General features: G+C 42.4%; 1 protein-coding gene across 1 annotated transcript in view; it reads left to right on the forward strand.

The window, feature by feature from the left end:
• Window positions 1-3,085, forward strand: part of RRP9 (ribosomal RNA processing 9, U3 small nucleolar RNA binding protein) — a 59,113-nt gene extending 56,028 nt beyond the window's left edge. Inside the window, exons 14-15 of the mRNA XM_029599521.1 lie at window positions 2,376-2,449; window positions 2,909-3,085. Coding sequence (XP_029455381.1) covers window positions 2,376-2,449; window positions 2,909-2,999 — 165 coding nt within the window. The 3' untranslated portion in view covers window positions 3,000-3,085. The remainder of the gene's footprint in view (window positions 1-2,375; window positions 2,450-2,908) is intronic.
• The last annotated feature ends 23,807 nt before the right edge of the window (window positions 3,086-26,892 follow it).

Here is a 26,892-nt window from a genome sequence, read left to right on the forward strand (position 1 = left end):
GCGTTGGAAGTTTCCCACACTGCTACATGGACGATGTCTAATTTCAGATGAAATTGGTATTTCTAAATATCACCATGTTATAAATGGCGCGCAGTCCTGTAGACAAGATAGTGGCAATGAGCATGTCCAAATACTCAGATTTTGTCCTTGTCTGATCTCTGGTTTTCTGAATTTCTACGAAGTCTTCTGCTCCGCTTCCCTACCCTTTGCCAACGGGGCACGTCTTCTTTTGACAGAGATGCGCTAGACGGATTGCTCAGATTGTCTTCCACGCTGAATCCAGCCGCTTTCAAAATTTCAGAGGCCTCTTTCAATGGCTGTGCGCGATGAGATTCCCCCTTAATCGTGAACCAAATCCCAAAGGGATGCAGCCAGCAATAACGAGCATTCTGTGCCCGGAGTATTGATGTTTATGGCCTCATTTCCATTCGCTTCTTTAAGGTAATAAGCGATATGTCCACAAAAGATTTGAACCACATTCTCTTCCCATTGCACTGCTTGGCCTTTCCTCACTAAGTTGAAGATGCGTTCTTTCACTGCATACTCATGGAAACAGGCAATATCTTGCGGTTTTATTAGCTGGTTTAGGCCCTAGAGCTCTGTGCCCTTTCAATTTTAATATGTACACCGGGTGGAGAGCGGTTTCCTCCTCTCTGGTGTCTCGGCTTAGAATGTCTTTACAGATCTGCGTCACCACCCTCGTGCAGTCTGTATTCCGTTGACTCAGGGATACCCCGGAATCGTAGATTAACTCTCCAGTTTCTATTTTCCATGTCCTCTATCTTCTGTTGAAGCTGAGTAATTTCCACCATCATGTTTTTGTTCTCAATTTGTACATTGTTCAGCCTCTCAGCCTGTGCTTCTGTCATGGTCTCATATTCAAAGAGACATCTGCCCATTTTGCGTACTTCCTCCTTAATTTCTCCCACCAAGTCCATGATTTCATTCTTATAATTTTTAATATCTAGTCGCAGATCCCGGAACCAAGTTCGAAATTCACCCCGAGTGGGGGATTTCTGTATCGGTAGCTGGCATGATTTCATCCATGGTCTCGTCTGATTCAACTGTATGATCCTCCGCCATCTTGTCCTGGTCAGGCCTCTCTCTGTGTTTTGATATGAAAACTTGTGAAAATCAACTGATTTTTCCGCACCGACATCTGCAATGATTCCACTTTCGAATAACGTGAGTCACGTTCGAAATCACTGAAGGATGCTTGAGATATCTGCTCGTATATTTCGGCTGTGCAAGGAGCCCAGGATTTAAGCGAACGTGAGCACCAGTGACATCATTTCCTCCTCATTATCCAAACCTTTTTTAAACCCAGCTACACTAACTTCACTAACCACATCCTCTAGCAACAAATTCCAGAGCTTAATTGTGTGTTGAATGAAAAATAATTTTCTCTGATTAGTCTTAAATGTGCCAACTTCATGGAATACCCCCTAGTTCTTCTATTATCAGAAAGTGTAAATAACAGATTCATCTACTCGTTCAAGGCCTCTCATGATTTTAAACACCCCCTCGGCAATCTCTTCTCCACGCTGAACAGCCCTAACCTCTTCAGCCTTTCCTCATAGGGGAGCTGTTCCATCCTCTTTATCATTTTGGTCGCCCTTCTCTGTACATTTTCCATTGCAACTATATCTTTTTTGAGATGCGGTGAACTGAATTGTACACAGTATTCAAGGTGTGGTCTCACCATGGAGCGATACAGGTAAACAGTCGCTCAATCCCTAGATCAGAGCATCTGTAATCTTGCTGGGATTCAGTGTTTGGTTGAGTACAGTTACGGTTATGTTTTTAATCAAGTTTTTTAATAGTATGTCCATTGTGGCTTTTAAAGAGAATCCTGAAGGGCTGAGGTCACTGTAGGAGTGTATCTGAGGTGATGTCAACTTTGAAACCTGACTTTGTCTCCATCTGCTAGCAGGGAAGCATAACCTGTTGGTCCTGAGTCAGTCTGTCTACACTAAGGAAAACAAAATTATCAGGTAAGTAACTTCTCCATTTCCCCTTAATCTTAGAAGCTATGAACAAAACCAGGGGCATCCTCTGTTAAAAATTATCTGCGTGATCCTTGTAGAACTTATTTGTGCAATGTAAAGAAATCCTTGGTTGTGTTATTTTCTAGTGTAAATAGCCATACAGAAATGGGTTTGATTAAACCCACAGCCCAGGTTATTATGAAGTTGGGAGGTTCAACAGACAAATAGTGACTTCCTGCACTGTGTGTGCGCGCGCAGATGGAGGCAGAGCCTGTGGGTTGGGGTTGGTCTCGAGCCACTTTTCTCACTGCTAACTGAAGCCCTGTATACTGTTAGATTGTTCCATGTGTAACTCCTAGGCTGCTTCCCTCTCATTCTCTCCCTCAGATCGGCTTTGTCAATAGTCTGAAGTTCAGTAGTACGGGAGATTTCCTTGTGGCTGGAGTGGGACAGGAGCACAGGTAATGTACTCTGTATAGGTATATGTAGAATTGCAGATCATAAAATACAATCTATCTGAGTTGTACTTAGAGGGAAGGAACCATCTTGATTATGGAGGGGAGGATGTGCCTTATTGCTATGGGAGGCTAGGTGATATAGCTCAGACAGTAACCTGGAAGGGGTAATCTTTCTCTTTAGTCAGTGGTTGTGTGCCAGGCCTTGGAAGTAATCAAATGGTCTCTAATCTCTTTAGAATTAACTCAAATATTCTTAGAGCGGACACCAAATTCCAAAGTCAGTTATTTCAGAGCAAACCAAGTCCAACTAAAGCCTTCCCTGTCCTCTCCAGGTCTTTAGGAACATGCCAAATGTGCGCAACATGAGGTTAATGGCCTGCGGTTATGGGTTTGAGGGATTGGCAATTAACTCATCTCAGACTGCTATTCCACCCCCATGTCTGCTGTCTTTCTCTCTTGCAGGCTGGGGCGTTGGTGGTGCATAAAAGAGGCCAAGAATGCAGTGTACATCGTCCCTCTGAAGAGGACGCCAGCCAAACAAGGATCTGAGTAGAGCCCTCTACAAGAACCAGAGCATTTATTGAATAACGTTTCACAGACATGTAACAAAGTATTAAATAGTGTGTTTTTCAAATATTCTATTCAGTTGTCTTTTCCCCTCCCCCTCTCCTGTGTGACATAGTGGGGGAGAAGGACCCTGGTGATGGTGGTACAGAGACCAACTCCACATTTAAGCATAGGGCATTCAGGGATGCAGGCTTGGAGACCTGGATCTCTGGGTATGGTATCTCTCTTAAAGAATAATTTTGAGTCTATCCAAAAATGGGTATGTTCCCCCCGCCCAGTGTCCATCTTGGCATGAGCATCTTCCTGACCAGATGGTATTTCTAAAAATAAGCCTGCCGGTACACCAGCCAGAGTAACATGCTCCTCAAATGGTGACAAATCCAAATTGTACCCACCAGCTGTACTGACAGCTTACCAGTCTCCTCTCAGTGCAGCAGGGGTTTGCTGCTGGGTAGGAATTGGTTGCGGCAGCAGCTTAAACATTTTCAAAGCAGATGTTACACAGATTTTACTCATTTTGTGTTAAATGGCCTACATGATGGGTTTCAGGGGTCATTTTGTGGCTGTAATGTTCCACAGAACATTTTTAGAGTGCAGTGTTTTGTTTTTTTTTGTTTCATGTTGAGATAAATTTTAGAAATTTCATGCTGCTTGCATTGAATATTTCAGATGTATTTAGATACATGTAGCCTAAGAACCTAATTAATTTGTACCGAGCAGTTTGTAGCCCTCAGAGTGGAGCTGGGATCCTCTTTCTTATTTCAGTTGGTCAGTCTGCCCTCTTCCAAACAAAGGGGTCGAACAGTTGGGCCCTCATATCACTCCAGAAGAACCAGAAAAAATGATTCCATTAAAAAAAAAAAAATCACTTTTATTTACATGGATCACAAACTCATCCACACAAAGAGCTACTCTTAAAAACAGCTTATTGTTCATATATGTTCATACACATATCACATAGAAAATTCGGTCATCAGTGTCGTCTGTCACATGGAATCATATTGTTCCCTGGGACATTTCTTCAGTTCTTCAGAGGGCACCTCTGATTTAAATATTTAAAAAAAAACCCCAACAACCAATGGCTTCCCTATCATGGTCCTTCTAGTTGTGTATGCCATAGACAGAGGGGGCAGGAAGCAATGTCCTAGCAACAGCAGTAATCTCTTCGAGCCAACATAGTGTTGGGGGGGGGGGGGGAATTAAGAGCATAAACACAGAAAAAGCAGACCTGAGGATGGTCCGGATTCTAAGGAGCACCCCCTAGGAGAAGTCAGCTTAGAAGGAGCAGATTCAGGCATCTCATGCTTACTGGATCAGACCATCCCATTTATTTATTTTGAAGGGGGCACCAGTTTCCTCCATTGCCTTTTAAGCTTCTAATTCAGAGCCATGAGCCTTCACAGCAAGTACTTAATGACTACCTTCACCCCCTGCTTCTATAACACCGTCTAACCTGGTGAGACCAGTCATTGCACTGAAGAGCTAGGGCTCTTTCTGCAATCCTGCAATCATGGGCCTTGAATTCTGCTACTAGATGCCTCCGTTGTGTGATAACTGACTCCCTCCGTGCCCCTCCTTTCCCTACCCAGGAGCTGTGCATGCTGCCTCTACAGCATCCCCAGCTTCACTCAGTCTGGAGAACCAAATACCTGACTTGGAAATCAAACCCAGGTCCTCCACATGGCAGTGCACAGCTTAGTTTAGTGAGTACTGAGGCAGAGCTCTCCCTCTAGAACTTGAGTCCCAAGTATGGGTAAAATCCATTGCCAGGCATGACAGTGTTGTCATCTTTACTGTACCCATTTTGGAGATACAGGGAGAACTTGCAGTACTTTCACTTTGGCACCTCTCAAATAATTTGGCTTTTTTTTTATTTAAAGAAAATTTGTTGACTTGCACATTTATACAATTGACCTATATACTCAGAAATTTCTAACACTGAAGTAGTTTAACTCTTGTGTGTTGGCCCCCACAGGCTATCTAAGTAATATCTCTTGAAATTAGTTTGTAGCCAGGGTTACAAACAAGGAAGTGCCACACTCTGAATTCAGAGGTTCTTTTCTGGCTTTAGACACCAACTGATTCTGAACCTGGGAATAATTTCTAAATACATATAAATTGTGAACAATTTGTTTAGCTACCTTGCATAAGATTGCTCAGAAAGCATGGTTCTTATTCATATCCGGATCGGTCCGGACTCCTGTGTTTTGCATCCCTGCCAGCGGATGGAGACAGAGAAAAAGTTTTGTTTCCTAACGTGTAGGCAGATGGACTCTGAAGCAATGGGTTATATGCTTCCCTGCTAGCAGATGGAGTCTGAGTCAGGTGTCAAAGCTGATGTCACCTTAGATATACCCCTGCAGTGACCTCAGCCCTTCCGTATCTCTCTGTCTTCTAGCAGATGTGGATGTGCTTTCCCTATTGGGATTGCAGTACTCTTTAGAAGAGGACATTTTACTAAATTGGAGAAAGATTGAGCCCTGCTCTCCTGCAGTGATACCTAAAGGTCTCTCCCCCAGTTGAGACTTCCTGAGGCGATTTCAGAGATCCCTCAGAGGTGTGCCTTGGTTTGGTAGCCGGTTCCCGGCATGGACTTTGCTGCTGAAGCAGCTGAAAGGCAGCGGGTTTAAGAAGCCGAGCATGGTGGTGACGGCCAAAGCCCTCTTTCCCCCCCCCCCCCCCCCCCCTGCGCAGCTCGAGACTGTCTACGCAGCCGGTAAGCACTGAGCCCAGGTAAGTAAAGCAAAGAGGATTCCCGATTTAGAGATGTGGACTGGCTTCAGTAAGTCCTTCCTCCTATCTCCATCACTGCTCTCTACATTAATGGTGGGGGAGGAAGGGAAATAGAACCAAGAGCTAAAAGAAACAGATAAGTATGAGAGAAAAAATGTGTGAAGCTTGCTGGGCAGACTGGATGGGCCGTTTGGTCTTCTTCTGCCGTCATTTCTATGTTTCTATATCTCCTTGCTCGGCACACCGTACCAATGATCCCAATCCCGTTTGGGACAAGGAAGGGGGCTTCCAAGCGGGTTGTGGCCCCCTGATGTGCTAGACCTCGCTTCAGGCTCAGTGGGCACTCCACATGGCAGGCCGCAGCAGCGCCATCTTGTTTGCGGTTTTGTGCGTCTCCATTGCCCTTCATAAAGCGTCGGTACGCGCAGTGTGTGCCGGCTCTGCGCAGGTGCTGTGCATGTAACGTTGCGCATACACACGCTTAGGCTTACGAGCATCAGTACAGGACCTGTGCGCACTCTATTTCAAGAGGAGGCCCAGGGAGAGTTGGATTCCCAGAACTTGGCTAAACCCGGCTCCTCCCATTCAGAGGATGGATCAACCACGATCTTAACCGGTAGTACCCCGGATCTGAATAATCCCAGGGCTGGGTCTACCACGGGAGAGGTAAATTCAACTGCACCTACCCCAGTTCCTCCTGGGCAAGGCATGAACCTGGTGGCCTTTTCTTGGGTGGAATTTTTTTTCAAGGCCTTCAAGCCTTCATACAGGCACAGTCTGTTTCTCTTGCCTCTGTCCTGACCAAGCCCTAGCCAGGAAGGCCTCACTCTCCCAGCCCTATCAGCAGACCTCAAGACTTGCCTCATCTCACCAAGGGCATCCCTGACAGGGACCCAGACCCCACGGACGACGAAGGGGATGCAGATTCATTGAAGGATGGGGAAATCCCTCCAGGCTTAGAGCCATATTGGAACATGTTAAAGTTTTTCATAAAGATGAATTGCCAGCCCTGGTTTCCTAGACCCTGAAGACTGGGAGTTCCTGGCTTGGACCCTATAACAGAAACAAAGAAGAATCCCATCCTGTGTCTCTATGGAAAGGCTCTTGCTGTTTTCCGATGCTGGAAGCCATCCAGGAGTTGCTTGACCTGTAATGGGATGCCCCGGAAGCAAGTTTTAAAGGTGGTCTTGCACCGGAAGTTCTGTAACCATTTTATCCGGCATCCAGAGAAGGCCTGCGTTTCTCCAAAGTGAATGCCCTGTTCTGCGCCATTTTGAAGCGAACAACTATCCCAGTGGAAGGAGGAACGGCCTTAAAGGTTGCACATGATAGACGGTTGGAGTTCATCTTTAAACAAGCCTTTGATGCGATAGCAATAACATTAGAGATTGCTTCCTGTTGTATTCTGGTGGCTCATGCCTGCTTCTCTCTAGAGAGGCAGATAACTCAGGGGCGCATTCCAGAGAGGCTATGGAGCCTGCCACTGCCTTTTTAGTGGACGCAGGCTCTGACCTAGTCCATTCCTCGACCAGAAGAGTAGCCTCTGTGGTGGCAGCCAGAAGACAGCCATGGCTACAAAATTGGTCAGCAGTTGCGACCTTTAAGGTAAATCTCACAAAGATGCCCTTTAAGGGAACCCTCCTATTTGGAAGCGAATTAGAAAAGCTGGCCAGTAAGTGGGGTGAATCTCCAGTGCCTAGTCTACCGGAAGATAAGAGAGAGGTTGCAGCGCCCCTCGCCTATGAGGGGTCCGGCCAGGGGCTCCCAGCGCTTTTGTCCCTACAGGAACTTGACATTTCAGACATATCAGTCCTTCGAGTTCAGGTTCAGCCCGAACTTCCCAATTTAAGTTTTGCCGACCCATCCATGGGACGAGGAGATAGGGAGTCGACTATCCTTCTACCAGCGGTGGGTCAAGATCACATCTGACAAATGGGTACTGGATATCATATGAGAAGGATACGCTCTGGAGTTTTGCAGCACTCCTCGGGGCATATTCATGATGTCTCCGTGCCACTCCCAGCACAAGAAGCTGGTAGTAGAATCTACTTGATAAGGCTCCTCAATTTGAGTGCTATAATTCCAGTACCTATGCCCCAAGAAAATACGGGGCATTATTCCATCTATTTCATCGTACCCAAGAAGGAGGATTCCTTTCGTCCCATCCTGAACCACAAGAGTGTCAACAGTCATCTACGAGTAATTCATTTCCGCATGGAAAGTCTGCACTCCGTCATAATAGTCATACAGCCGGGAGAGTTCTTAACCTCTCGGAGGCCTACCTTCATTTTCCAATCTAACAAAACCACCAGCATTTCCTTCGCTGCCATTATCAGTTCCAGGTACTACCCTTTGGCCTGGCCACTGCCCCCAGAACATTTTTCCAAAATGATGGTTTTGCGGCGGCCGCACTGAGGAAAGAAGGGATATTGGTGCACCATACTTGGACAACTGGTTGATCCGGGCGAAGTTGTTAGAGAGTCTCCAGGTGACCAGCAGGGTGACATCTCTGCTGCAGGAGCTTGGTTAGGTCGTGAACATGGACAAAAGCAGGCTTAAGCCCCTCCCGGTCCTTAGAGAATTGAAGTCTGGTTCAACACCAAGCAGGACAAGGTCTTCCTCCAACCCTTGTGGATAAGGAAGCTGATGTGCCAAGTTTGCACCCCAGAGTGTGGAGCTATCTTCAGGTCCTCGGTCTGATGGTGTCAACCCTAGAGGTAATACCATGGGCGAGGGCAAACATGCATCCACTCAAACGCTTCCTGCTGTCACATTGTAACCTGCTGTCTCAAGACTTTTCGATTCACCTCCACCTACCGATGGAAGTATGTTCTCTGCTCCAGTGGTGGCTACAGGAAGCTCACCTGAGCAAGGGTGTTAGCTTGTTCCCACCGAACTGGCTATTCCTCAAGACAGATGCGAGCCTCCACTGTGGGGAGCTCACTGTCAGATGCATTGGACCAAGGAAGAGGCACACTGGAACATAAACCACCTGGAAGCCTGCACAGTCGGATTAGCATGTCTACAGTTCAGCCACAGGCTCTAGGATCAGGCAGTCCACGTGATGTCGGACAACGCAACAACAGTAGTCTACATCAACCGTCAGGGAGGAACCAAGAGCCAGCAAGTGTCTCTAGAGAGAGATCTCTTCATGGAATGGGCGGAGTTGAATCTACAGATGATCTCTGCCTCCCACATCGCAGATAAAGACAACGTCTGAGCAGACTTTCTAAACAGAGCCTGGATCCATGAGAATGGGCATTGTCTGCCAGAGCCTTTAGCTGCTGGTAGATCGCTGGGGCCTCACGTTCATTGACCTGCTGGCCACCTCTCACAGTGTGAAGGTCTCCCGATTCTTCAGTTGCAGAAGAGATCAACAATCCCTGGGGATTGATGCCCTTGTTCTGACCTGGCCAGAGGAGGACTTACTGTATGCCTTCACTCCGTGGCCCCTACTGGGCAAGGTCATTCGCAAGATCAAGCACCACAGAGGATTAGTCCTTCTAGTGACTCCAGATTGGCCCAGATGCCTGTGGTAGGAAGACATGTGGAGGCTTCTGGTTGAGATCCCCACCGCACAAGGACCTGCTAAACAAGGTCTGGTCCTTCACGAGAAAGCAACACTGTTTTGTCTTTTATGGTCTGGTCCTTGAGAGGACTTGCCTGATGAAGCATGGACATTCGGTGGCAGTAATTACCATCTTGTTCCGCGCCTGGAAGTTCTCAATATCCTTGGTATATGTGCGGAGCTGGAGAATATTTGAGGCCTGGTGCGAGGAACTCTGGGTTGCCCCTCAGATGGCCAAAATTGGCCTTTTGGTTCTGGAATTTTTACAGGACTGCCTGACTAAAGGGTTGTCCCTTAGCCCCCACCTGGACCTTCAAGGAGTTATCTCCTGTTTCAGAGGTGAGGTGAATGGAACCTGCCTATCAGTACATCTGAACATGGTCCGTTATCTAAAAGGGGTAAAACATCTCCGGTCACCCTTACAGTGGCTGATTCCCTTGTGGAATCTTAATCTAGTATTGGACTTTTTAGCAGGACCTTCCTTTCGGTCGCTGCACAGTCTATCCTTGCACCTGGTAACGCTGAAAATAGTGTTCCTGGTGGTGATATGCTCAAGTCATCCCATGTCATGTTGGGAACATTCCTCTGGATGGCTCCAGGAGCATTACAACTTTGCACCATCCCATCCTTCTTGCCCATAATAGTCTTGGAGTTTTACTTGAATCAGTACCTTTCATTACTGTCCCTAGATAGGCACAAGGGCACAGAAGAGTGCTGCCGCCTCCACCATTTAAACAGCAGTTGGGTTTTAGTGCGGTATCTGGAACACTTAGAAGTGGTGCGGAAGACCGACCGCTTGTTCTTCACGGAGGAAAGAGGCAAGGCAAACCAGCCTCGCGGGGTACCATCGTTCGCTGGATCAAGAAGGTGGCCATAGGGGCTGATGTAGAGGCAGGAAAGCCATTACCATTTCAGGTTAAAGCTCATTCCACTAGGGCTCAGGCAGTATCCTGGGGGGAAGCTAAGCTATGTTCTTCTGTTGACTTTTGCCGAGCGGTAACGTGGTCTTCCTTGCACACCTTCTCCAGGTTCTATTGCCTGGATGTTCATGTCCGAGAGGATGCAGCATTTGCAAGGGTGGTGCTAACTGGCCCGCGGACAACATCCCGCCCCGATCAGGAGTAGCTTTTGGTCCTGAGTCCATCTGGCTACACGCTAGGAAATAAAGAAATTATTTACCTGATAATTTCGTTTTCCTTAGTGTAGACAGATGGACTCTGCATCCCCACCCATGGCAGCCCAAGAACGGTATCAAGGAATCTCCCATGAGGTGAATATCTATTCCAAGAGGTTATGGGTAAACCGTTGCCCAAACCTTAGATCAGGGCATCTATAATCTTGCTGGGATTCAGCGCTTATGTTTGGTTGAGTACAGTTATGGTTCTCAATTTTTAATCAAGTCTTTCAATAGTATGTCCACAAAGGCTTTTGAAGAGAATACTGAAGGGCTGCGGCCACTGTAGGGATACAGCTAAGGTGACGTCGGCTTTGAAACCTGACTCAGTCTCCCTCTGCTTGCAGGGGAGCATATAACCCATTGGTCTTTAGTCCATCTGTCTACACTAAGGAAAAAAACTATCAGGTAAGTAATTTCTCCATTGATACTGCCCTATAACCTAGTGTGTCACCTGCAGTCTCTCAGTATTTCTCGGTCTCCAGCAGATAGCAGAGGTGTAAAACCTGCAGTCTGGCTAGATTGAAGCCTTTGAAATGCAACCATGCTGACCTCCTATTTTCAGCCACCTAAATTTTACAAGATGGCAGGGTTAGGATAGGGGTAGAAAGTTAAGCAGCTAGTGCATCTTTTCAGAGAGCATACTAACTTGTTGGGCCAAACCTAGGCACTTTACAAGCCAGTCTGTATCTGGCTATTTAACTTTCTGTCATAAAAAAAAAAAATGTCCAGCATCCTAAGCCCCTTCTGCCATTTAAATAAAAAGATACCAGTGCACCCCCATCTCCTCATCCACTTCATGGTTTGTGTGTAAAAAAAAAAGAAAAACAGTCTGGGAGCCAACCCCCCACCTTAAATGTGCTCTTAAAAAGAAAGAAAAGTGTTAAGCACTCAGTCCTTGCTTTCCTGATTCCACTCCACCAGCCATTAAGCACCTGATGCAAACAGTGTGGGTTCTCTTCCTCCTTCCTACCCGCTACTTAAGAAAAAGATGTGTGACATGGATCCCCATCTCACTGATACTAGAAATAAAATTGCTTTGTGACGGTTTCCCCTCCCGAGGAGTGCTGTTTCCCAAACAACCCAAATTCCTCCGTGGCCCTTCTTCCCCAAACACCACAGATCCCTATCAAGGCTTTGTGAAGTTGAATGAGCTGAGGACAGGGTCTTACCTCCTTCCCCCTCTGCTGAATCCTAAGTGCTGGTTGCACTGAGAGCCTACCAGCACTTAGTATTCAAGCATTCATTGCAATGCCAGTGAAGGGATCCAGCTCCCATTCAGAACTCAGGAAGACTTTTTAGAATTTGGGGGACAAAAGTTGGGAATGTGGGAGGAGGCACTTAGGAATTTGGGTTGTTTTGGCAATATCAGACCATTGGGAGGAGGGACCATGGCAGGACAAGCTGGTGTTTAGTATTTAGTTTTATTCAGCAGCTGCAAACAGTGGAAGACGCAGCACCCCACTAGGTTATAAATAAAAGAGTTGCTAGTCATAAGAGCATAAATGCCATCCTTGATCTATTAGCATCTGATTTCAGACAATGACCAATCCAGGTCACAAGAACGCCGTAGATTGGTTTCTTGTTACTTACTCCAGTAGCAATAGACTGAAAAAAAAAAAGCTACCTGGCTAATACTGTTTTATGGACTTTCCCTCCAAGAACTTGTGCAAACAGCTTTTAAATCCCACTATGCTGGTTGCCTTTATCATGTCCTCTGGAAATAGTGCACTATATCAAATTCTGGAATCTTAAGTTTAAAAAAAATAAATTTGTCCTATCTCCTCTGAGCTTTCTCTTTTCCAAGCTGAAGAGCCCTAGCCAGCGTAGCCTCTCGTAATGGGGAAACATATTCCATCCCTTTTATCATTTTTGTTGCCCTCCTCTGCACCTTTTTCTATTTCCACTATGTCTTTTTTTTTTTTTTTTTTTTAAGATGGTGACTAGATCTCTAGACTACAAATGGGATACGCAACGTACTGACAGCAGAAATATGGATGCCATCTGCAACCCGAGTATATGTGATTGTAGATGGTGGTTCACTCAGTCACTGATTGATGTACATATATCTCAGTTGCTGCATGGACAATGATAGTAGATGCCGTCTGCGTTCCAAAAAAAAAAAATTTATGCCAAAGTCTGCCTAGTACTGATGCTGAAATACCAAGGAAATGACCAGAAGAGGCCTTCTCTGTGATATTTTAGTGTGACTCAGTACCAGTCTACCTTTGTGATTCATGGATTGCATTTCTGCTGATTCACTCCTACACTTTATTTTTGGACCAGCTTCCAGACTGAATAAGGTTCGGATTATGTTTAAGACAGTGCACCCAGGTCTCAATTGTAGTCTGGTTTCTTTAAATCAACTGCAAGACTACAAATACCAAAATGCTTAACAGGTGAAACTTGCAACTTTACATTAGTCATCAACTGATGGCTTGTAGTTACTTGTGGAACCATCTGGTTACCTTACCTCTTGGATCTTGCAGGGATGCTGACGTTCACTTCTGAGGACAAGTACAAGGTCAGTCTATTGCTTAGAGTGGTGGCTGTTTTATACAAATGTGTTTAATGAATGTTCACTGTGAATAACCTGAAAACTATTTCATACTCCCTAAGGCCTTTCAGATTAACAATGTGCTACAAATTCTTGTGCAGTAAACTTGGGAGCAGGCTGCCCCTGATCGTGTTGCAAATTTAGATACATTAGTTGAATTCTGGGATGTTACCAATCCACAACAGGACATGCCTCTGATCCCATGACCACCTAGTTTCTATGTGGACAGTTCTCAAAGCCATTTAGGGTAAATTGGACCTCTGAAATTTTTCCTCTCTCATTGCAACTAACAGTACATTCAGTGTTCATGCTGTGTGCACTTTCAACCACGTGAGGAGGCATTCCTGGATGCTTATTGAGATTAGGGAGGAAAATGCCATGCATGGATTACATTTTCAAATCTATGCATGATCTTTTCCATGAAAAGAAATATTCCTGCACAAAAAAAGCAGTTACAAGTGGCAAGATTCATGTGAGAATATGTGCAAAGCTTGCAGGTAAAGTGCCATGGACCCCAAGTCCAATGCGCAGGCAGTGTGAAAGTTGTCCCCAATGAGTCTTTTAAGAACATAAGAAAATGCCATACTGGGTCAGACCAAGGGTCCATCAAGCCCAGCATCCTGTTTCCAACAGTGGCCAATCCAGGCCATAAGAGCCTGGCAAGTACCCAAAAACTAAGTCTATTCCATGTTACCATTGCTAATGGCAGTGGCTATTCTCTAAGTGAACTTAATAGCAGGTAATGGACTTCTCCTCCAAGAACTTATCCAATCCTTTTTTAAACACAGCTATACTAACTGCACTAACCACATTCTCTGGCAACAAATTCCAGAGTTTAATTGTGCGTTGAGTAAAAAAGAACTTTCTCCGATTAGTTTTAAATGTGCCCCATGCTAAATTCATGGAGTGCCCCCTAGTCTTTCTACTATCCGAAAGAGTAAATAACCGATTCACATCTACCCGTTCTAGACATCTCATGATTTTAAACACCTCTATCATATCCCCCCTCAGTCGTCTCTTCTCCAAGCTGAAAAGTCCTAACCTCTTTAGTCTTTCCTCATAGGGGAGTTGTTCCATTCCCCTTATCATTTTGGTAGCCCTTCTCTGTACCTTCTCCATCGCAATTATATCTTTTTTGAGATGCGGCAACCAAAATTGTACACAGTATTCAAGGTGCGGTCTCACCATGGAGCGATACAGAGGCATTATGACATTTTCCGTTTTATTCATCATTCCTTTTCTAATAATTCCCAACATTCTGTTTGCTTTTTTGACTGCCGCAGCACACTGCACCGACGATTTCAATGTGTTATCCACTATGACACCTAGATCTTTCTTGGGTTGTAGCACCTAATATGGAACCCAACATTGTGTAATTATAGCATGGGTTATTTTTCCCTATATGCATCACCTTGCACTTATCCACATTAAATTTCATCTGCCATTTGGATGCCCAATTTTCCAGTCTCACATGTCATCTGGTGTGAGGAAGAGGCATGCAGGACGGTGATGCCATTGAGGCTATATTATGATGTGGGAATCGGTGGAATGCCTTAGCTAGCCTTCTTAGAAGTGATATTTCATATAGAACTGATTTTGCTGTTTTCAACCCCTTTTTGATATGTATCTACTGATGAGTTCACTTGATTCCTTGTGGTTGGGGGGGATTCATTGTAATGCTAATTCACACACAGACTTTCCAATAGCCTGCAATTTTATACTACAGTGGGAGAGCTACGTGTATACTTTTCCATCCATATGTCACTCTGTAGACAGACACATGGAATATGATGACATATGATCCTAGGTCATATGACCCACCCCTGGGTCTGGAGTTGGGGAGGGTCATGTCATTTATTACAGCTCAGGACCAGGATTTATGTCAGTGTGCCATCACTGAAAAACATGAGCCCAGTACCCCTTCATATAGCAGGAGCCTAGGGTGGCTCAATCTCATCCAGGGCAGGCTGAACTAGTTCTGGATTTGAATGCTCCTTCAGAGCTGTCAGCCGATTAGGAGAAACTCCCTCAGTTTGGCTTTGGTACCATTTGCCATTTTTCAGCTCTGCCATCTTTGACAGGGTAGATGTAAAAGGGAATGGAAATGCAGGACCTGGCTAAAATAAACTTCATTCTCCAGGGAACTCAACTGGGGGAGCTGCTTTTTTATCTTATCTTAAACCTCAGTGAGAGACTAGAAGAGTGTTCACGGCCATCTCCCTACTACCTCAGTCTTCTCCCTTAGAACATAAGAACATGCCATACTGGGTCAAACCAAGGGTCCATTAAGCCCAGCATCCTGTTTCCAACAGTGGCCAATCCAGGCCATAAGAACCTGGCAATTACCCAAACACTAAGTCTATTCCATGTTACTGATGCAATTAATAGCAGTGGCTATTTTCTAAGTCAACTTAATTAATAGCAGGTAATGGACTTCTCCTCCAAGAACTTATCCAATCCTTTTTTTAAACACAGCTATACTAACTGCACTAACCACATCCCCTGGCAACAAATTCCAGAGTTTAATTGTGCATTGAGTGAAAAAGAACATTCTCCAATTAGTTTTAAATGTGCTACATGCTAACTTCATAGAATGCCCCCCTAGTCCTTCTATTATCCAAAAGAGACAATAACCGATTCACATTTATCATGTACTCTTCTGAAGAGGGAAACCGCTATTCCCGACAAACCCTTATCTGCCCAGGATTTGGTTTAGGATCATACCTCTAACACTGCCTGTGAAAGTTCTGCAGTGTCACAGAATTTTGCCAATCAGGGATCTCTGGATTTGAACCTGTGCCCTTCTAACTTCAAACCAAGTAAGTACCACTAAGCTAAGGGTACAGCTTTCTTAGCTGAAATAGAAATAAAAGTGTTTGGATATGAATAGCCTGGCTACAGTAGATAAATTCTACTGCCTTGTCACATAATAGCTTTTTATTTTCCACGTGGTGAGGTGCGAGAGAGTGAATGTGAACCCTAAGGGGCTCTCACTTTTGTCTCCAAGCATCCTGTAAACACAGCACAGCCTCTTCCAGGAAACAGTGACAGGTACATAAGAACATTCATATGGGTCATACAAAGTGTTCATTAAGCCCAAGTTGCAAGTATCTGGCAGGATCCTAAATAGTAGATAGATCCCATGCCTCATAACACCCAAGGATAAGCAGTGGCTTTTCCTAAGTCTACCGTGTTCATAACATAGAAACATGATTGCAGAAAAAGACTATATGGCCCATCCATTCTGTCCAATTAATTTAATTTAGCATTAGATTTATCCTGTGCTTTTTTGAATTCATATACTGTTTTATCGCCACCACGTCCACTTGGAGGCAGGTCCACACATACATCACCCTCTCTGTAAAGAAATGTTTCCCAAAATTACTCCTGAGCCTACCCCCTTTCAACCTAATCTCATGACCCCTCATTCTAGAGCCTCATTTCCATTGAAAGGCTCACCTCCTGTGCATGGAAACCTTTGAGATATTTGAATGTCTCTATCATATCTCCCTTATCTCACCATATCTCTAGGGTATACATGTTTAGATCTTTAAGTCTATCCCCATATGCTTTAGAATGAAGACCACTGATCATTTTAGTAGCCACTAGTCACCCTGTCAATTGACTTTCATCCTGTTTATATCTTTTTGAAGGTGCAGTCTCCAGAATTGTACACGGTATTCCAAGTGAGGTCTCACCGGAGACCTATACAGGGGCAATATCCTTTTAGGGACTTTTCCTCCTGGAACTTGTTCAAATCTTTTTTTAAACCCAGCTACACTAACTACCTTTACCACATCCTCCTGCAACGAATTCCAGAGCTTAATTTTACACTTACTGACAACAATGATTTCCAATATATTTTAAATGTGCTACTTAGTAATTTAGTATCAACTAGTTTCTGATCACCCTTATGTGTACCTTTTCTAATTGCATTCAGTACTTTGTGATTGCACCATGGAGCAATACAGATGTATTATGATATTCTCCATTTTATTTTCAATTCCTATCCTAATAATTTCTAACATGGATTGCTTTTTTTGACCATTGCTGCACATTGAACCAAGGTTTCAATGTATTGTCTAGGATGCCTAGATTGTTTTCCTGGGCGGTGATTCCTAGAACCTAACAGTACTATTGGGATTATTTTTTCCTATGTGCATTGCTTTGCACTTGTCCATATTGCATTTCATCTGCCATTTGGTTGCATGGTCTCCCGGTCTCGCAAGGTTCTCCTTCAATTTCTCACAATCTGCTTGTGATTTAACAACTTTGAATAATTTTGTGGTATTTACAGTTTTAATCCTCTCATTGCTCGTTTCCTTTTCCAGATGATTTATAAATATATTAAAAAGCAATGGTCCCTACAGGTCCCTGAAGCACACTACTATTTATCTTGCGTCATTGAGAAAAATGACCATTTAGTCCTATTGTAACCAATTTGCAAAACATAAAGGACACTGCCTCCTATCCCATGACTTTTTAATTTTCTAAGGAGCAGCACAGGAGGAACTTTATCAAACCATCTGGAAAGGGGAATGATGAGTGATGTGATCAGGTTTGCGGATGACACACAATTATGCAGAGTAGTTAAATCTCAAGTGGATTGTGACAATTTGCAGGAGGACCTTGTAAGACTGGAAGATCGGGCTTCCAAATGCCAGATGAAATTTTACGTGGACAAGTGACTTGGATTGGCCACTGTTGGAAACTGGGTACTGGGCTTGATGGATCCTTGGCCTGACCCAGTATGGCATTTCTTATGTTCTTATCCACTGGCTCACCATTATCTACATGTTTATTAATCCCTTCAAAAACATATGCTCATTAATTTTTCTTTAGAATAGTTTCTATGGCTTTTTTTTTTTTTCCCTTTCTGGTGCTGACATCTGACTTTATGGTCTGTAGTTTCCTGGATCACCCCTGGAACCCTTTTTAAAAATTGGTATTACATTGGCTACCTTCCAGTTTTCGCATACAATAGATGGTTTTAATGATAGCTTAAAAATGAAATTGCAGACCTGTTTCAGAACTCTGGGATGTATACCATCTGATCCCGGTAGGAGGTTTGAATAAGGTGGTATACCTGTCAAACCATAATGGAGGTGTCCTAAGGCAAGTTCAAGGAGGCCAGACACCTCCGATGAAACAATGCTTGCTTGAACTTGATTTTTAGTTAAAATGCAGACTTTGAAAGCAGAGTTTCATGATGCTTCTGAATTTTAGGGACAGGCCTGGTGCTATCAGATGTGCGCACTGTGCAGTTGTACAGGGAGGCACGCCTGGGGGCCAGCAAAGGAAGGGGCTAAATAAAAATGAGGCTGGGGAGGCAGCCAGTGGACCCCCATCCTACCAGCGCCCAAAGAAAGAAGAGGACTCTATAGGGAGGGAGCCCATTTTCCAGCTTTTCTGCTGTGCCGGTACACTGTATTCAAATCACGTGCAACTAGTATCTGCTCTATGCTGATCTCGCATTGCATGAGATCACCATAGAGGAAGTGCTATTCTTGCGAGTTTTGAATAGCACAGGGCTGGCTCAAGAGGAGGAGCAGAAGAACAGGCTTCCCCTTCTGCTCCTGATGGGGAGCCTGCCTGCATGCCTTGGGTGTGTGTGAGACAGAGAGAATGGGAGTCTGCCTGGGATGTGTGTGAAGAAAGTTTGTGCCACCCCAGTAATCCCTGACAAGCTAAGGTTGCTTAGAAATCCAAAGTTTTGAGGAATGGAGAATGGGGGATTTTTTCCATCCTTATTAGTTTTAATTATTTGGTATCTGATGTCTGCCATTTTGAAATCATACTGTTTCAAAAATGTTTAAAATTTTGTATGAAATCTTAATTATTGGATATTCTGTTCATCAGCTTGTTGGAAATATTATTCTTAGTATTGTTTTACTAATGTGTTTTTGGGGTTTTTTTTAATATATTTCTTGTTTGATCAATTATGTTTCTGCTTTTTCCACTGCTGCATTGCATACAGAGTCTGGCTTGTTGCAGTTTACAGTTTGGTTTCTGTCTTCCCATTTCTGTTTATGCTTTATAGTCTCTCTTTGGTGAGGCTCAGTGTGTTCTGCATGTGTAACTGAGGTGGGGTATTCTGCTAGCGTTTAGTTTCTATGCAGGGATTTATAGCAGCCTGGTTTGTTCTGTTTTCCCCATAGGAGGTGTATTGATGGTGTACTGTAGGGCCTGGTGTAATATCTGCAGTATTGCCTTTTCATAGATAGGCTTGTTCCTGATTTAGTGTTGGCAGTTAGTATTGTTTTCGTATGGGAATTTTAATATATCATTTTTGTCATTCAGTTTACTCAAGACTCTCTGAGGGCCAAATCTACGCCCAACATGCGTTACAATGGGCCTAATACCATATGGGTTCCCAGTGCTATTTTTTTGCAGGGTTTTCTGGGTAAGCACCACAGCAGTGCCTGCACTTCTCTACAGTAAAATGGTGCCAGCTCTAGGGCCAGCCAGCCCCAGTTTTACATACCGCTTGCTGGAGCAGAAGCACCTTGGGATGACTCCTGCCCATTTTGCATTTTGGATCTGCAGAAGGAAAAGCTCAGGAGGTGTGTCAATTTTGACAGTTTAGATTGCTGGAGGGAGCATGGCTTTGCTTTTTTTTTTTTTTTTTTTTTTTGTAGGGAAGGGACCTGCAGCAGACTAGTGTGAGACTTACAGTTTCTACTGTGTTTTGGTTAGTCAGAAAAGCCAAAAAAACACAGAGCAAAGAGATTTTTTGCATCAAAAGTGCTTGACCTGGCCCTGTTTAGGGGTTTTTAAGCAGGGGTGTCAGAAAAGTTCCACAGGCTTAAAGCCTTGGCCACCACGAGCTAGTTAAAGCAGCACCACTTTTTGATCTTTCAGTGTCTATTTCTTCTGATCCGTGTGAAGCTGAATTCACTGAGCATTGGATTCTTCATCATCTGATTATGGAATGTGAGCTGGGTTTAGACCAGCACGAGATGGTGATCTCAGATCTACTGTATAAATTCACCGAATTTATTTATTTAAAAGACTGATATGCCGCATAATCCTATGTTCTAGGTGTAAATAGTCATAAAATCAAAATAAAAGGATATTAAAACAGAGATAAAACAAAATCACAAGATCAATAAAAAGTACTTCAAGATAAATAAGGACTGAAGATAATTCAGGAACCTAATATTTGCACTATGCTATTATGCAAGTCTTGCCTTAGAAGAAGACTTGTTTCCTAAAAATTGATCCACATGTTTGTTTCCTTTAAAGTCAAAGGGATCTGGTTCCATAGTGTTGGACCTGTTACAGCAAATATTTTATCAAGCATCTCTGAGAATCTAATAACCTTATGGCTTGGTATGTCTAATAGATATTGGTATTATCAGATCTAAGGCTCCTGGATGGTCGATATATATTTTAACAGTGTGCTAATGCTTAATGGAGTGTAGTCATTCATGACATTATGTAGCATACAAACTATTTTAAATTGGATACATTGCTGAACTGGGAGCCAGTGTAAGCCGCATAATATTGGACTTATATGTTAGGATCTGCTAGTGTTTGTTAGTATTCTGGTGGCAGAATTTTCATCATCTGCAAGGATTTCAGCACATAGCGAGGTAAGCCAAGGTAGATTTGAATACTTTTTATTACTAAAGTTTGGAGTATAGTGTGGAAGTCAGATGGTTGTAAATATGGTTTGAGTCTACTTAACACTCTTAGGGGGTTATCTTTCAAAGCGTTATCGTGTGTGTTAGGGCCATATCGCATGTGAAAAGGACCTTTTCGCATGCGATTATAATGCAGATTAGCTGGAGGGGAGGAGTCGGGGAGGGAGAGGAGTTGGCCCCGGCACCGCTGCCGGCAATAATGTGAGGAGCATTCTTGCTGGCAGTAGCATGGCGAATAGCACCACTCGGCTGCATTGCGGCCAGCGAAATCGCACCGCCGCTGTGCGAACAGCTGCGGCCTTTCACAGGGCGCCCCCCCCCCCCCCCCCCCAACCTCCTTTTTCGTGAGATTCATCATGCTGTGAAGAATGATGAATCCATCCCTTAGTTTCCAATGAGATTTTGGGATTTCTTCTTTTATATGAGTACTGAATGAGAGGGATCTGTCAAAGGATGCTCCAAGGCTTTTTGCATAATGGAGTATTGGGATGTTCTGTGAGATAAAAGTAGAAGGAAATATAAGACTTTTTTTTATTCTTACTCAAGTATACTATTTTCATTTTTGAGATATGTTTAAAACCAGACAGTTATGAGAGAGCCAGCTATTGATTGTAGTGAGGTAGATAGTGAGCAACTAACTAGGATTCCATTATTAAGGATGGAGAAAGAGCCCAGTTCCAAATCTCCATGTCTGGTTTGTGCAGGAAATATAATGTACAGAGATGTGCCACCATAGCATTGCTCAGGGGACTTTCTCCTTCTGATTGAAACTCAGCTCATGATCATTGCTAGGCTGGTGGTGGCTTCTGGTATGCTAGGATCTGGTCTTTTCAGAATTGGGTTGTTTTGGAAATGCAGTCCAAACATTACTTGATTCTTTCAGTTTTAGCCTATTACAATATATTGTATGTTGGTCTACCAAAAACTCTATATAGGCTACTGTTATTGCTGAATACTGTGGCACGTGTGATCTGAGGAAAACTAGAAGGGAAAGAGCAATTCCTATGTTACATCTTTTTTGCACTGGATGTCAGTTGTGGTGTGAGCAACATTTAGACTATTTACTACAACTTTCTGAGGGGCACTGGCCCCAGTTATCTTAGGGAAAAGTTGGGTTGGTATAGTCTGTAAAATTTTTCTCAGGGCTGCGTGCTGTCCTCCTCTGCAAGTCAGAAAATGTGGCTTGAGCATTATGATGGTAGAGCATTTTTCAGTAGTGGCTCCTAAAATTTGGAATAGATTGCTATACAATATAAGATCTGAATTTAAAGTTTTGCAAACAAGACCTGGCTATTTCCTGCGGACTTGGAATGATTAGCTATGGTTCTGTTTGTTTTTGTCCGTTCTGATTGATGGTTGGTAGATCTCCTGAATCAATGCCTTTTTAAGTATTTGTTTTATTTTCTTTTATATTTTACATTGTATTTTTGTTTTACTCTTATCCATCTTTTATTAAATCCCTTTTAGAGTATTAGCTAATTTAGATGGTCTAGAAATTAAATATTTAACCTTAAATGGTCGTTGCAGTTGTGCTCATAAGTTTTCTATACCCCTGGCATAATTTGTAAGATGTATAACATTCTAAGAAAACATGAGTGACCAAAACACGTTAGTTTAATTTGAAACACACTAAAAGTATTTTATGCATCACAGAATAGCACAATTATTAAACAAACCATAGCAATAAAGGAAATAATAAAATGGTCCTGTTCAAAAGTTTACATACCTTTGAATGTTTGGGCTGATTAATATACACTCAAATTGACACACACAGGTTGAGATGGCAATGAAGGGTAAGTATTCACACCTGTACCTTGTTTGATTGTAATTAGTGTTGATGTATAAATGCCATTGAGTTTCTTAGCTCTTGAGAAACCCTTGTGCATTTCATCCAGGGCTGCACTGACTTTGATTACTGAATCTTGGGGAAAGCAAAATAACTGTCAAAGGGTTCTGTAAGTAAAAGTACTCTAGATATATTCCACACATGATGGAAGGCAAAACAAATACCAGCATGGTTAAATGGTGAGGTGAGAGGCTATTTTAGCTTAAAAAAAAAAATCCTTCAAAAATTGGAAGAAGGATCCATCTGAAGAAAACAGGAAAAAGTATAAGCATTGTCATGTGAAGTGTAAAACATTGATAAGACAGGCTAAGAGAATTTGAAATGAAGTTGGCCCTAGAGGCAAAAACTCATAATAAAAACTTTTTTCAAATATATCTAAAGCAAGAAACCTGTGAGGGAGTCGGTTGGACCATTAGATGACCGAGGGGTTAAAGGGGGATCCTAGGGAAGATAAGGCCATTGCAGAAAGACTAAATGAATTCTTCGCTTCTGTGTTTACTAATGAGGATGGTGGGGAGATACTGGTTCCAGAGATGGTTTTCAAAGGTGATGAGTCAGATGATCTAAACCAAATCACTGTGAACCTGGAAGATGTAGTAGGGCAGCTTGACAAACTAAAGAGTAGCAAATCACCTGGACTGATGGTATACATGGCAGGGTTCTGAAGGAACTCAAAAATGAAATTTCAAATTTATTAGTTAAAATTTGTAACCTATCATTAAAATCACCCATTGCACCTGAAGACTGGAGAGTGGCCAACGTAACCTCAATATTTAAAAAGGGCTCCAGGGGCAATCAAGGAAACTATAGACCAGTGAACCTGACTTCAGTTCCAAGAAAAATAGTGGAAACTATATTCTAAAGATCAAAATCACAGCATATAGAAAGGCATGGTTTAATGGAAAATAGTCAGCATGGCTTTACCCAAGGGAAGTCATGCCTCACAAACCTTCATTTTTTTGAAACAGTTAATAAACATATGGATAAAGGTGAACCAGTAGATGTAGTGTATTTGGATTTTCAGAAGGCATTTGACAAAGTCCCTTATGAGAGACTTCATGGGATAAGAGGTGATGTCCTTTTGTGGATTGCAAACTGGTTAAAAGACAGGAAATGGAGTAGGATTAATTGGTCAATTTTCTCAGTGGAATAAGATAAACAGTGGAGTCCTTCAGGAATCTATACTTGGACTGGTGCTTTTCAATATATTTATAAATGATCTTATGTTTTTAAAGGAATATGATGAATGAGGTAATCAAATTTGCAGATGATACAACATTATTCAGAGTAGTTAAATCACAAATAGATTGTGATAAATTACAGGAGAACCTTGGAAGACTGGGCATCCAAATGGCAGCTGAAATTGAATGTGGACAAGTGCAAGGTGATGCATATGGGGAAAAATAACCTATTCTGTAGTTACATGATTTTAGGTTCTATATTAGGAGCTATCACCCAGGAAAAAGATCTAGGCATCATCATGGATAATACATTGAAATTGTTGGTTCAGTGTGCTGCAGCAGTCAACAAAGCACTGTTAGGAATTATTAGGAAGGGAATAGTAAATAAAATGGAAAATGTCATAATGTCTCTGTATCACTCCATGCCAAGTCTGTACCTTGAGTACTGTGTACAGTTCTAGTTGCCACATCTCTAAAAAGATATAGTTGCACTGGAGAAGGTACAGAGAAGGGCGACCAAAATGATAAAGGGGATGGAACTGCTCCCCTATGAGGGAAGGCTAAAGAGGTTGGGACTGTTCAGCTTGGAGAAGAGAATCATGAGAGGTGTAGAATGGGTAAATGTGAACCTGTTATTTTACTCTTTTGGATAATAGAAGGACAAGGGGGCACTCCATGAATTTAGCAAGTAACACATTTAAACTATTTGGAAAAATCTTTTTCACTCAATCCACAATTAAGCTCTGGAAGTTTTTGCCAAAGGGTGTGGTTTATGTACTTAGTGTAGCTGGGTTTAAAAAAGGTTTTGGTAAGTTATTGAAGGAGAAGTCCATTAACTTCTATTAATCAGTTTGACTTGGGGAATAGCCACTGCTATTACTGGCATTAGTAGCATTGGGTCTACTTAGTGTTGGGTTCTTGCCAGGTACTTATAGCCTGGATTGGCTACTGTTGGAAACCAGAAATTGCCATACTGGGTCAGACCAAGGGTCCATCAAGCCCAGGATCCTATGTTCTTATTTCTAACTTTTATAAATCCTTTTATAAAGGAAATACGATCACATATCCCCAACTCTTCTCACATTGCATTGGCTCCTTGTACAGTCAAGAATATTATACAGAGTACTTTCAATAATTTTCAACGACATTTATCTGAGCTACTCTGATGGGAATAACATTTAAACTGCATGTCCCAGCTTGAACGCTCAGTACTCCTTGACCTCTCTGCAGCTTTGACACAGTTAATCATCAAATTCTTCTAGAACAACTATCTGAAATTGGTTTAGCTGAGACTACATTACAATGGTTTTCATCTTATTTCTCCAACAGGACTTATCAAGTTTCATTTAATAACATCTCTAAAAAAAAATTACCCTCAATACTGGAGTTCCTCAAGGTTCAGCGTTATCTGCGACTTTATTTAACATATACCTCTTACCAATTTGCCAGCTATTAAATGATCTGCAAATCACCCACTACCTTTATGCTGATGACACAACTTTTAATTCCCATAAGAAACTCCATTGATGATACTTATAAAGACACGTCTTTATTACTTGAATCAATCAAACTCCTCCTTACAAAATTAAAACTCATAATCAACATTGATAAAACTGAAATACTTACAATGGGTTTTTTGTTCATTATATTACCACCACCATTATTCACAACTAACAATCAAATTAAGCCAATATCCCCTGTCAATCATGCCAGAAACCTTGGAGTAGTAATTGACAATAACCTATCTTATAATAACCACATAACCTTCTTTGATTTTGGTGGTAATCACAAACCCTAATTTTACAGCGGATAAAACCTTTTCTAAATTTAGTAGATTTCAGAACAGTTTTACCACTAATTATCTTTTCAACCATTGACTACTGTAATTCCCTTATGATTGGACTTCCATATATCAACATCAAGCCTTTACAGATTCTTCAAAACGCTGCAGCAAGAATTTTAACTGGAAAAAAAAAGAATGATCACATTACCCCTATATTATCTTCACTACACTGGCTCCCTATTAAATCACAAATTGATTATAAGATTTTAATAATTATACAAAAATTAATTCGATCACCACAAACAAACAAGCTTAAAAATCACGATACAGAACAACAACAGGAATCTTCGATCAAATAATACCTCTCGTCTAATAATTCCACCCATCAAAGATGCTCATCTTTCAACAACAAGAAATAGAGCTTTCTCCATAGCATGTCCTAAAAAATGGAACTCCTTACCACCTTATTTAAGAACTCAAACGAATATCAAAACTTTCAAAAAAGATCTAAAGACTTTTCTTTTTCATAAAGTCTACGTTAATGATTATTTATTTCAACAATCTAATTTTAACCAGGACTACCAACCATACTCATGCAAAAGAAATAATGAAATATCATCTGGCAACGACCATCATAATAGCAATATGAACTTATAATTAACACTAGAAGACCATCCTGAATATGTTTAAATACCAACACTGTTACCACTATCCTTTTCCCTTCTTTTCCTTATGCTCCCTTTTTCACCAACCTCTCCCTGATCCCTTCTTCTTTTCCACTATTAATTTATGCATCAATGTTTTTAATGGTTTATTCTCCGTTTGATTTTTGTAAACCGTTATGATGGCTGAACCGAATGACGGTATATAAAACTGAACAAATAAATAAATCCCAAGACAAAGGCCTTCTAGAATTCCTGATCATAAGAAACACTAATGCGAACAAGAGACAGAGCGATATCAATTGATGGCCCAAAGCTATGGAACTCCATTCCCGAGGTCCTTCGAACAATATCAGACAGTAAGAAATTCAAGAAAGTGTTGAAAATCTGGCAATTCAGAAATGCCTACTCTCTGTCTGAAACCACCAACTCTCTCTAACTCAAATAACCTAAATCAGTCCTGAACTATACCCCCACACTCTTTATCCCCCTAAAATCTGGTCCTGTTCTTTTTGTGTCTGTCATTGAAGTGTACCCTTGTTTCTGAATGTTTACCTTGTTTACTACTTGAATGATTGCCTACTCAGTATCCCATCATTTTCCTATGAGTGTCAAACCTATTTATCATTTATTTGAGTGTCCTGTAAACTGTTATGGACTAGTGACTCACATGGAATAACCATATATAAAACACTTAAAATAAATCAGGAAAAGTATATAAAAGATTTC

Source organism: Rhinatrema bivittatum, chromosome 4, assembly GCF_901001135.1.
Source record: "Rhinatrema bivittatum chromosome 4, aRhiBiv1.1, whole genome shotgun sequence".
Lineage (NCBI taxonomy): Eukaryota > Metazoa > Chordata > Amphibia > Gymnophiona > Rhinatrematidae > Rhinatrema > Rhinatrema bivittatum.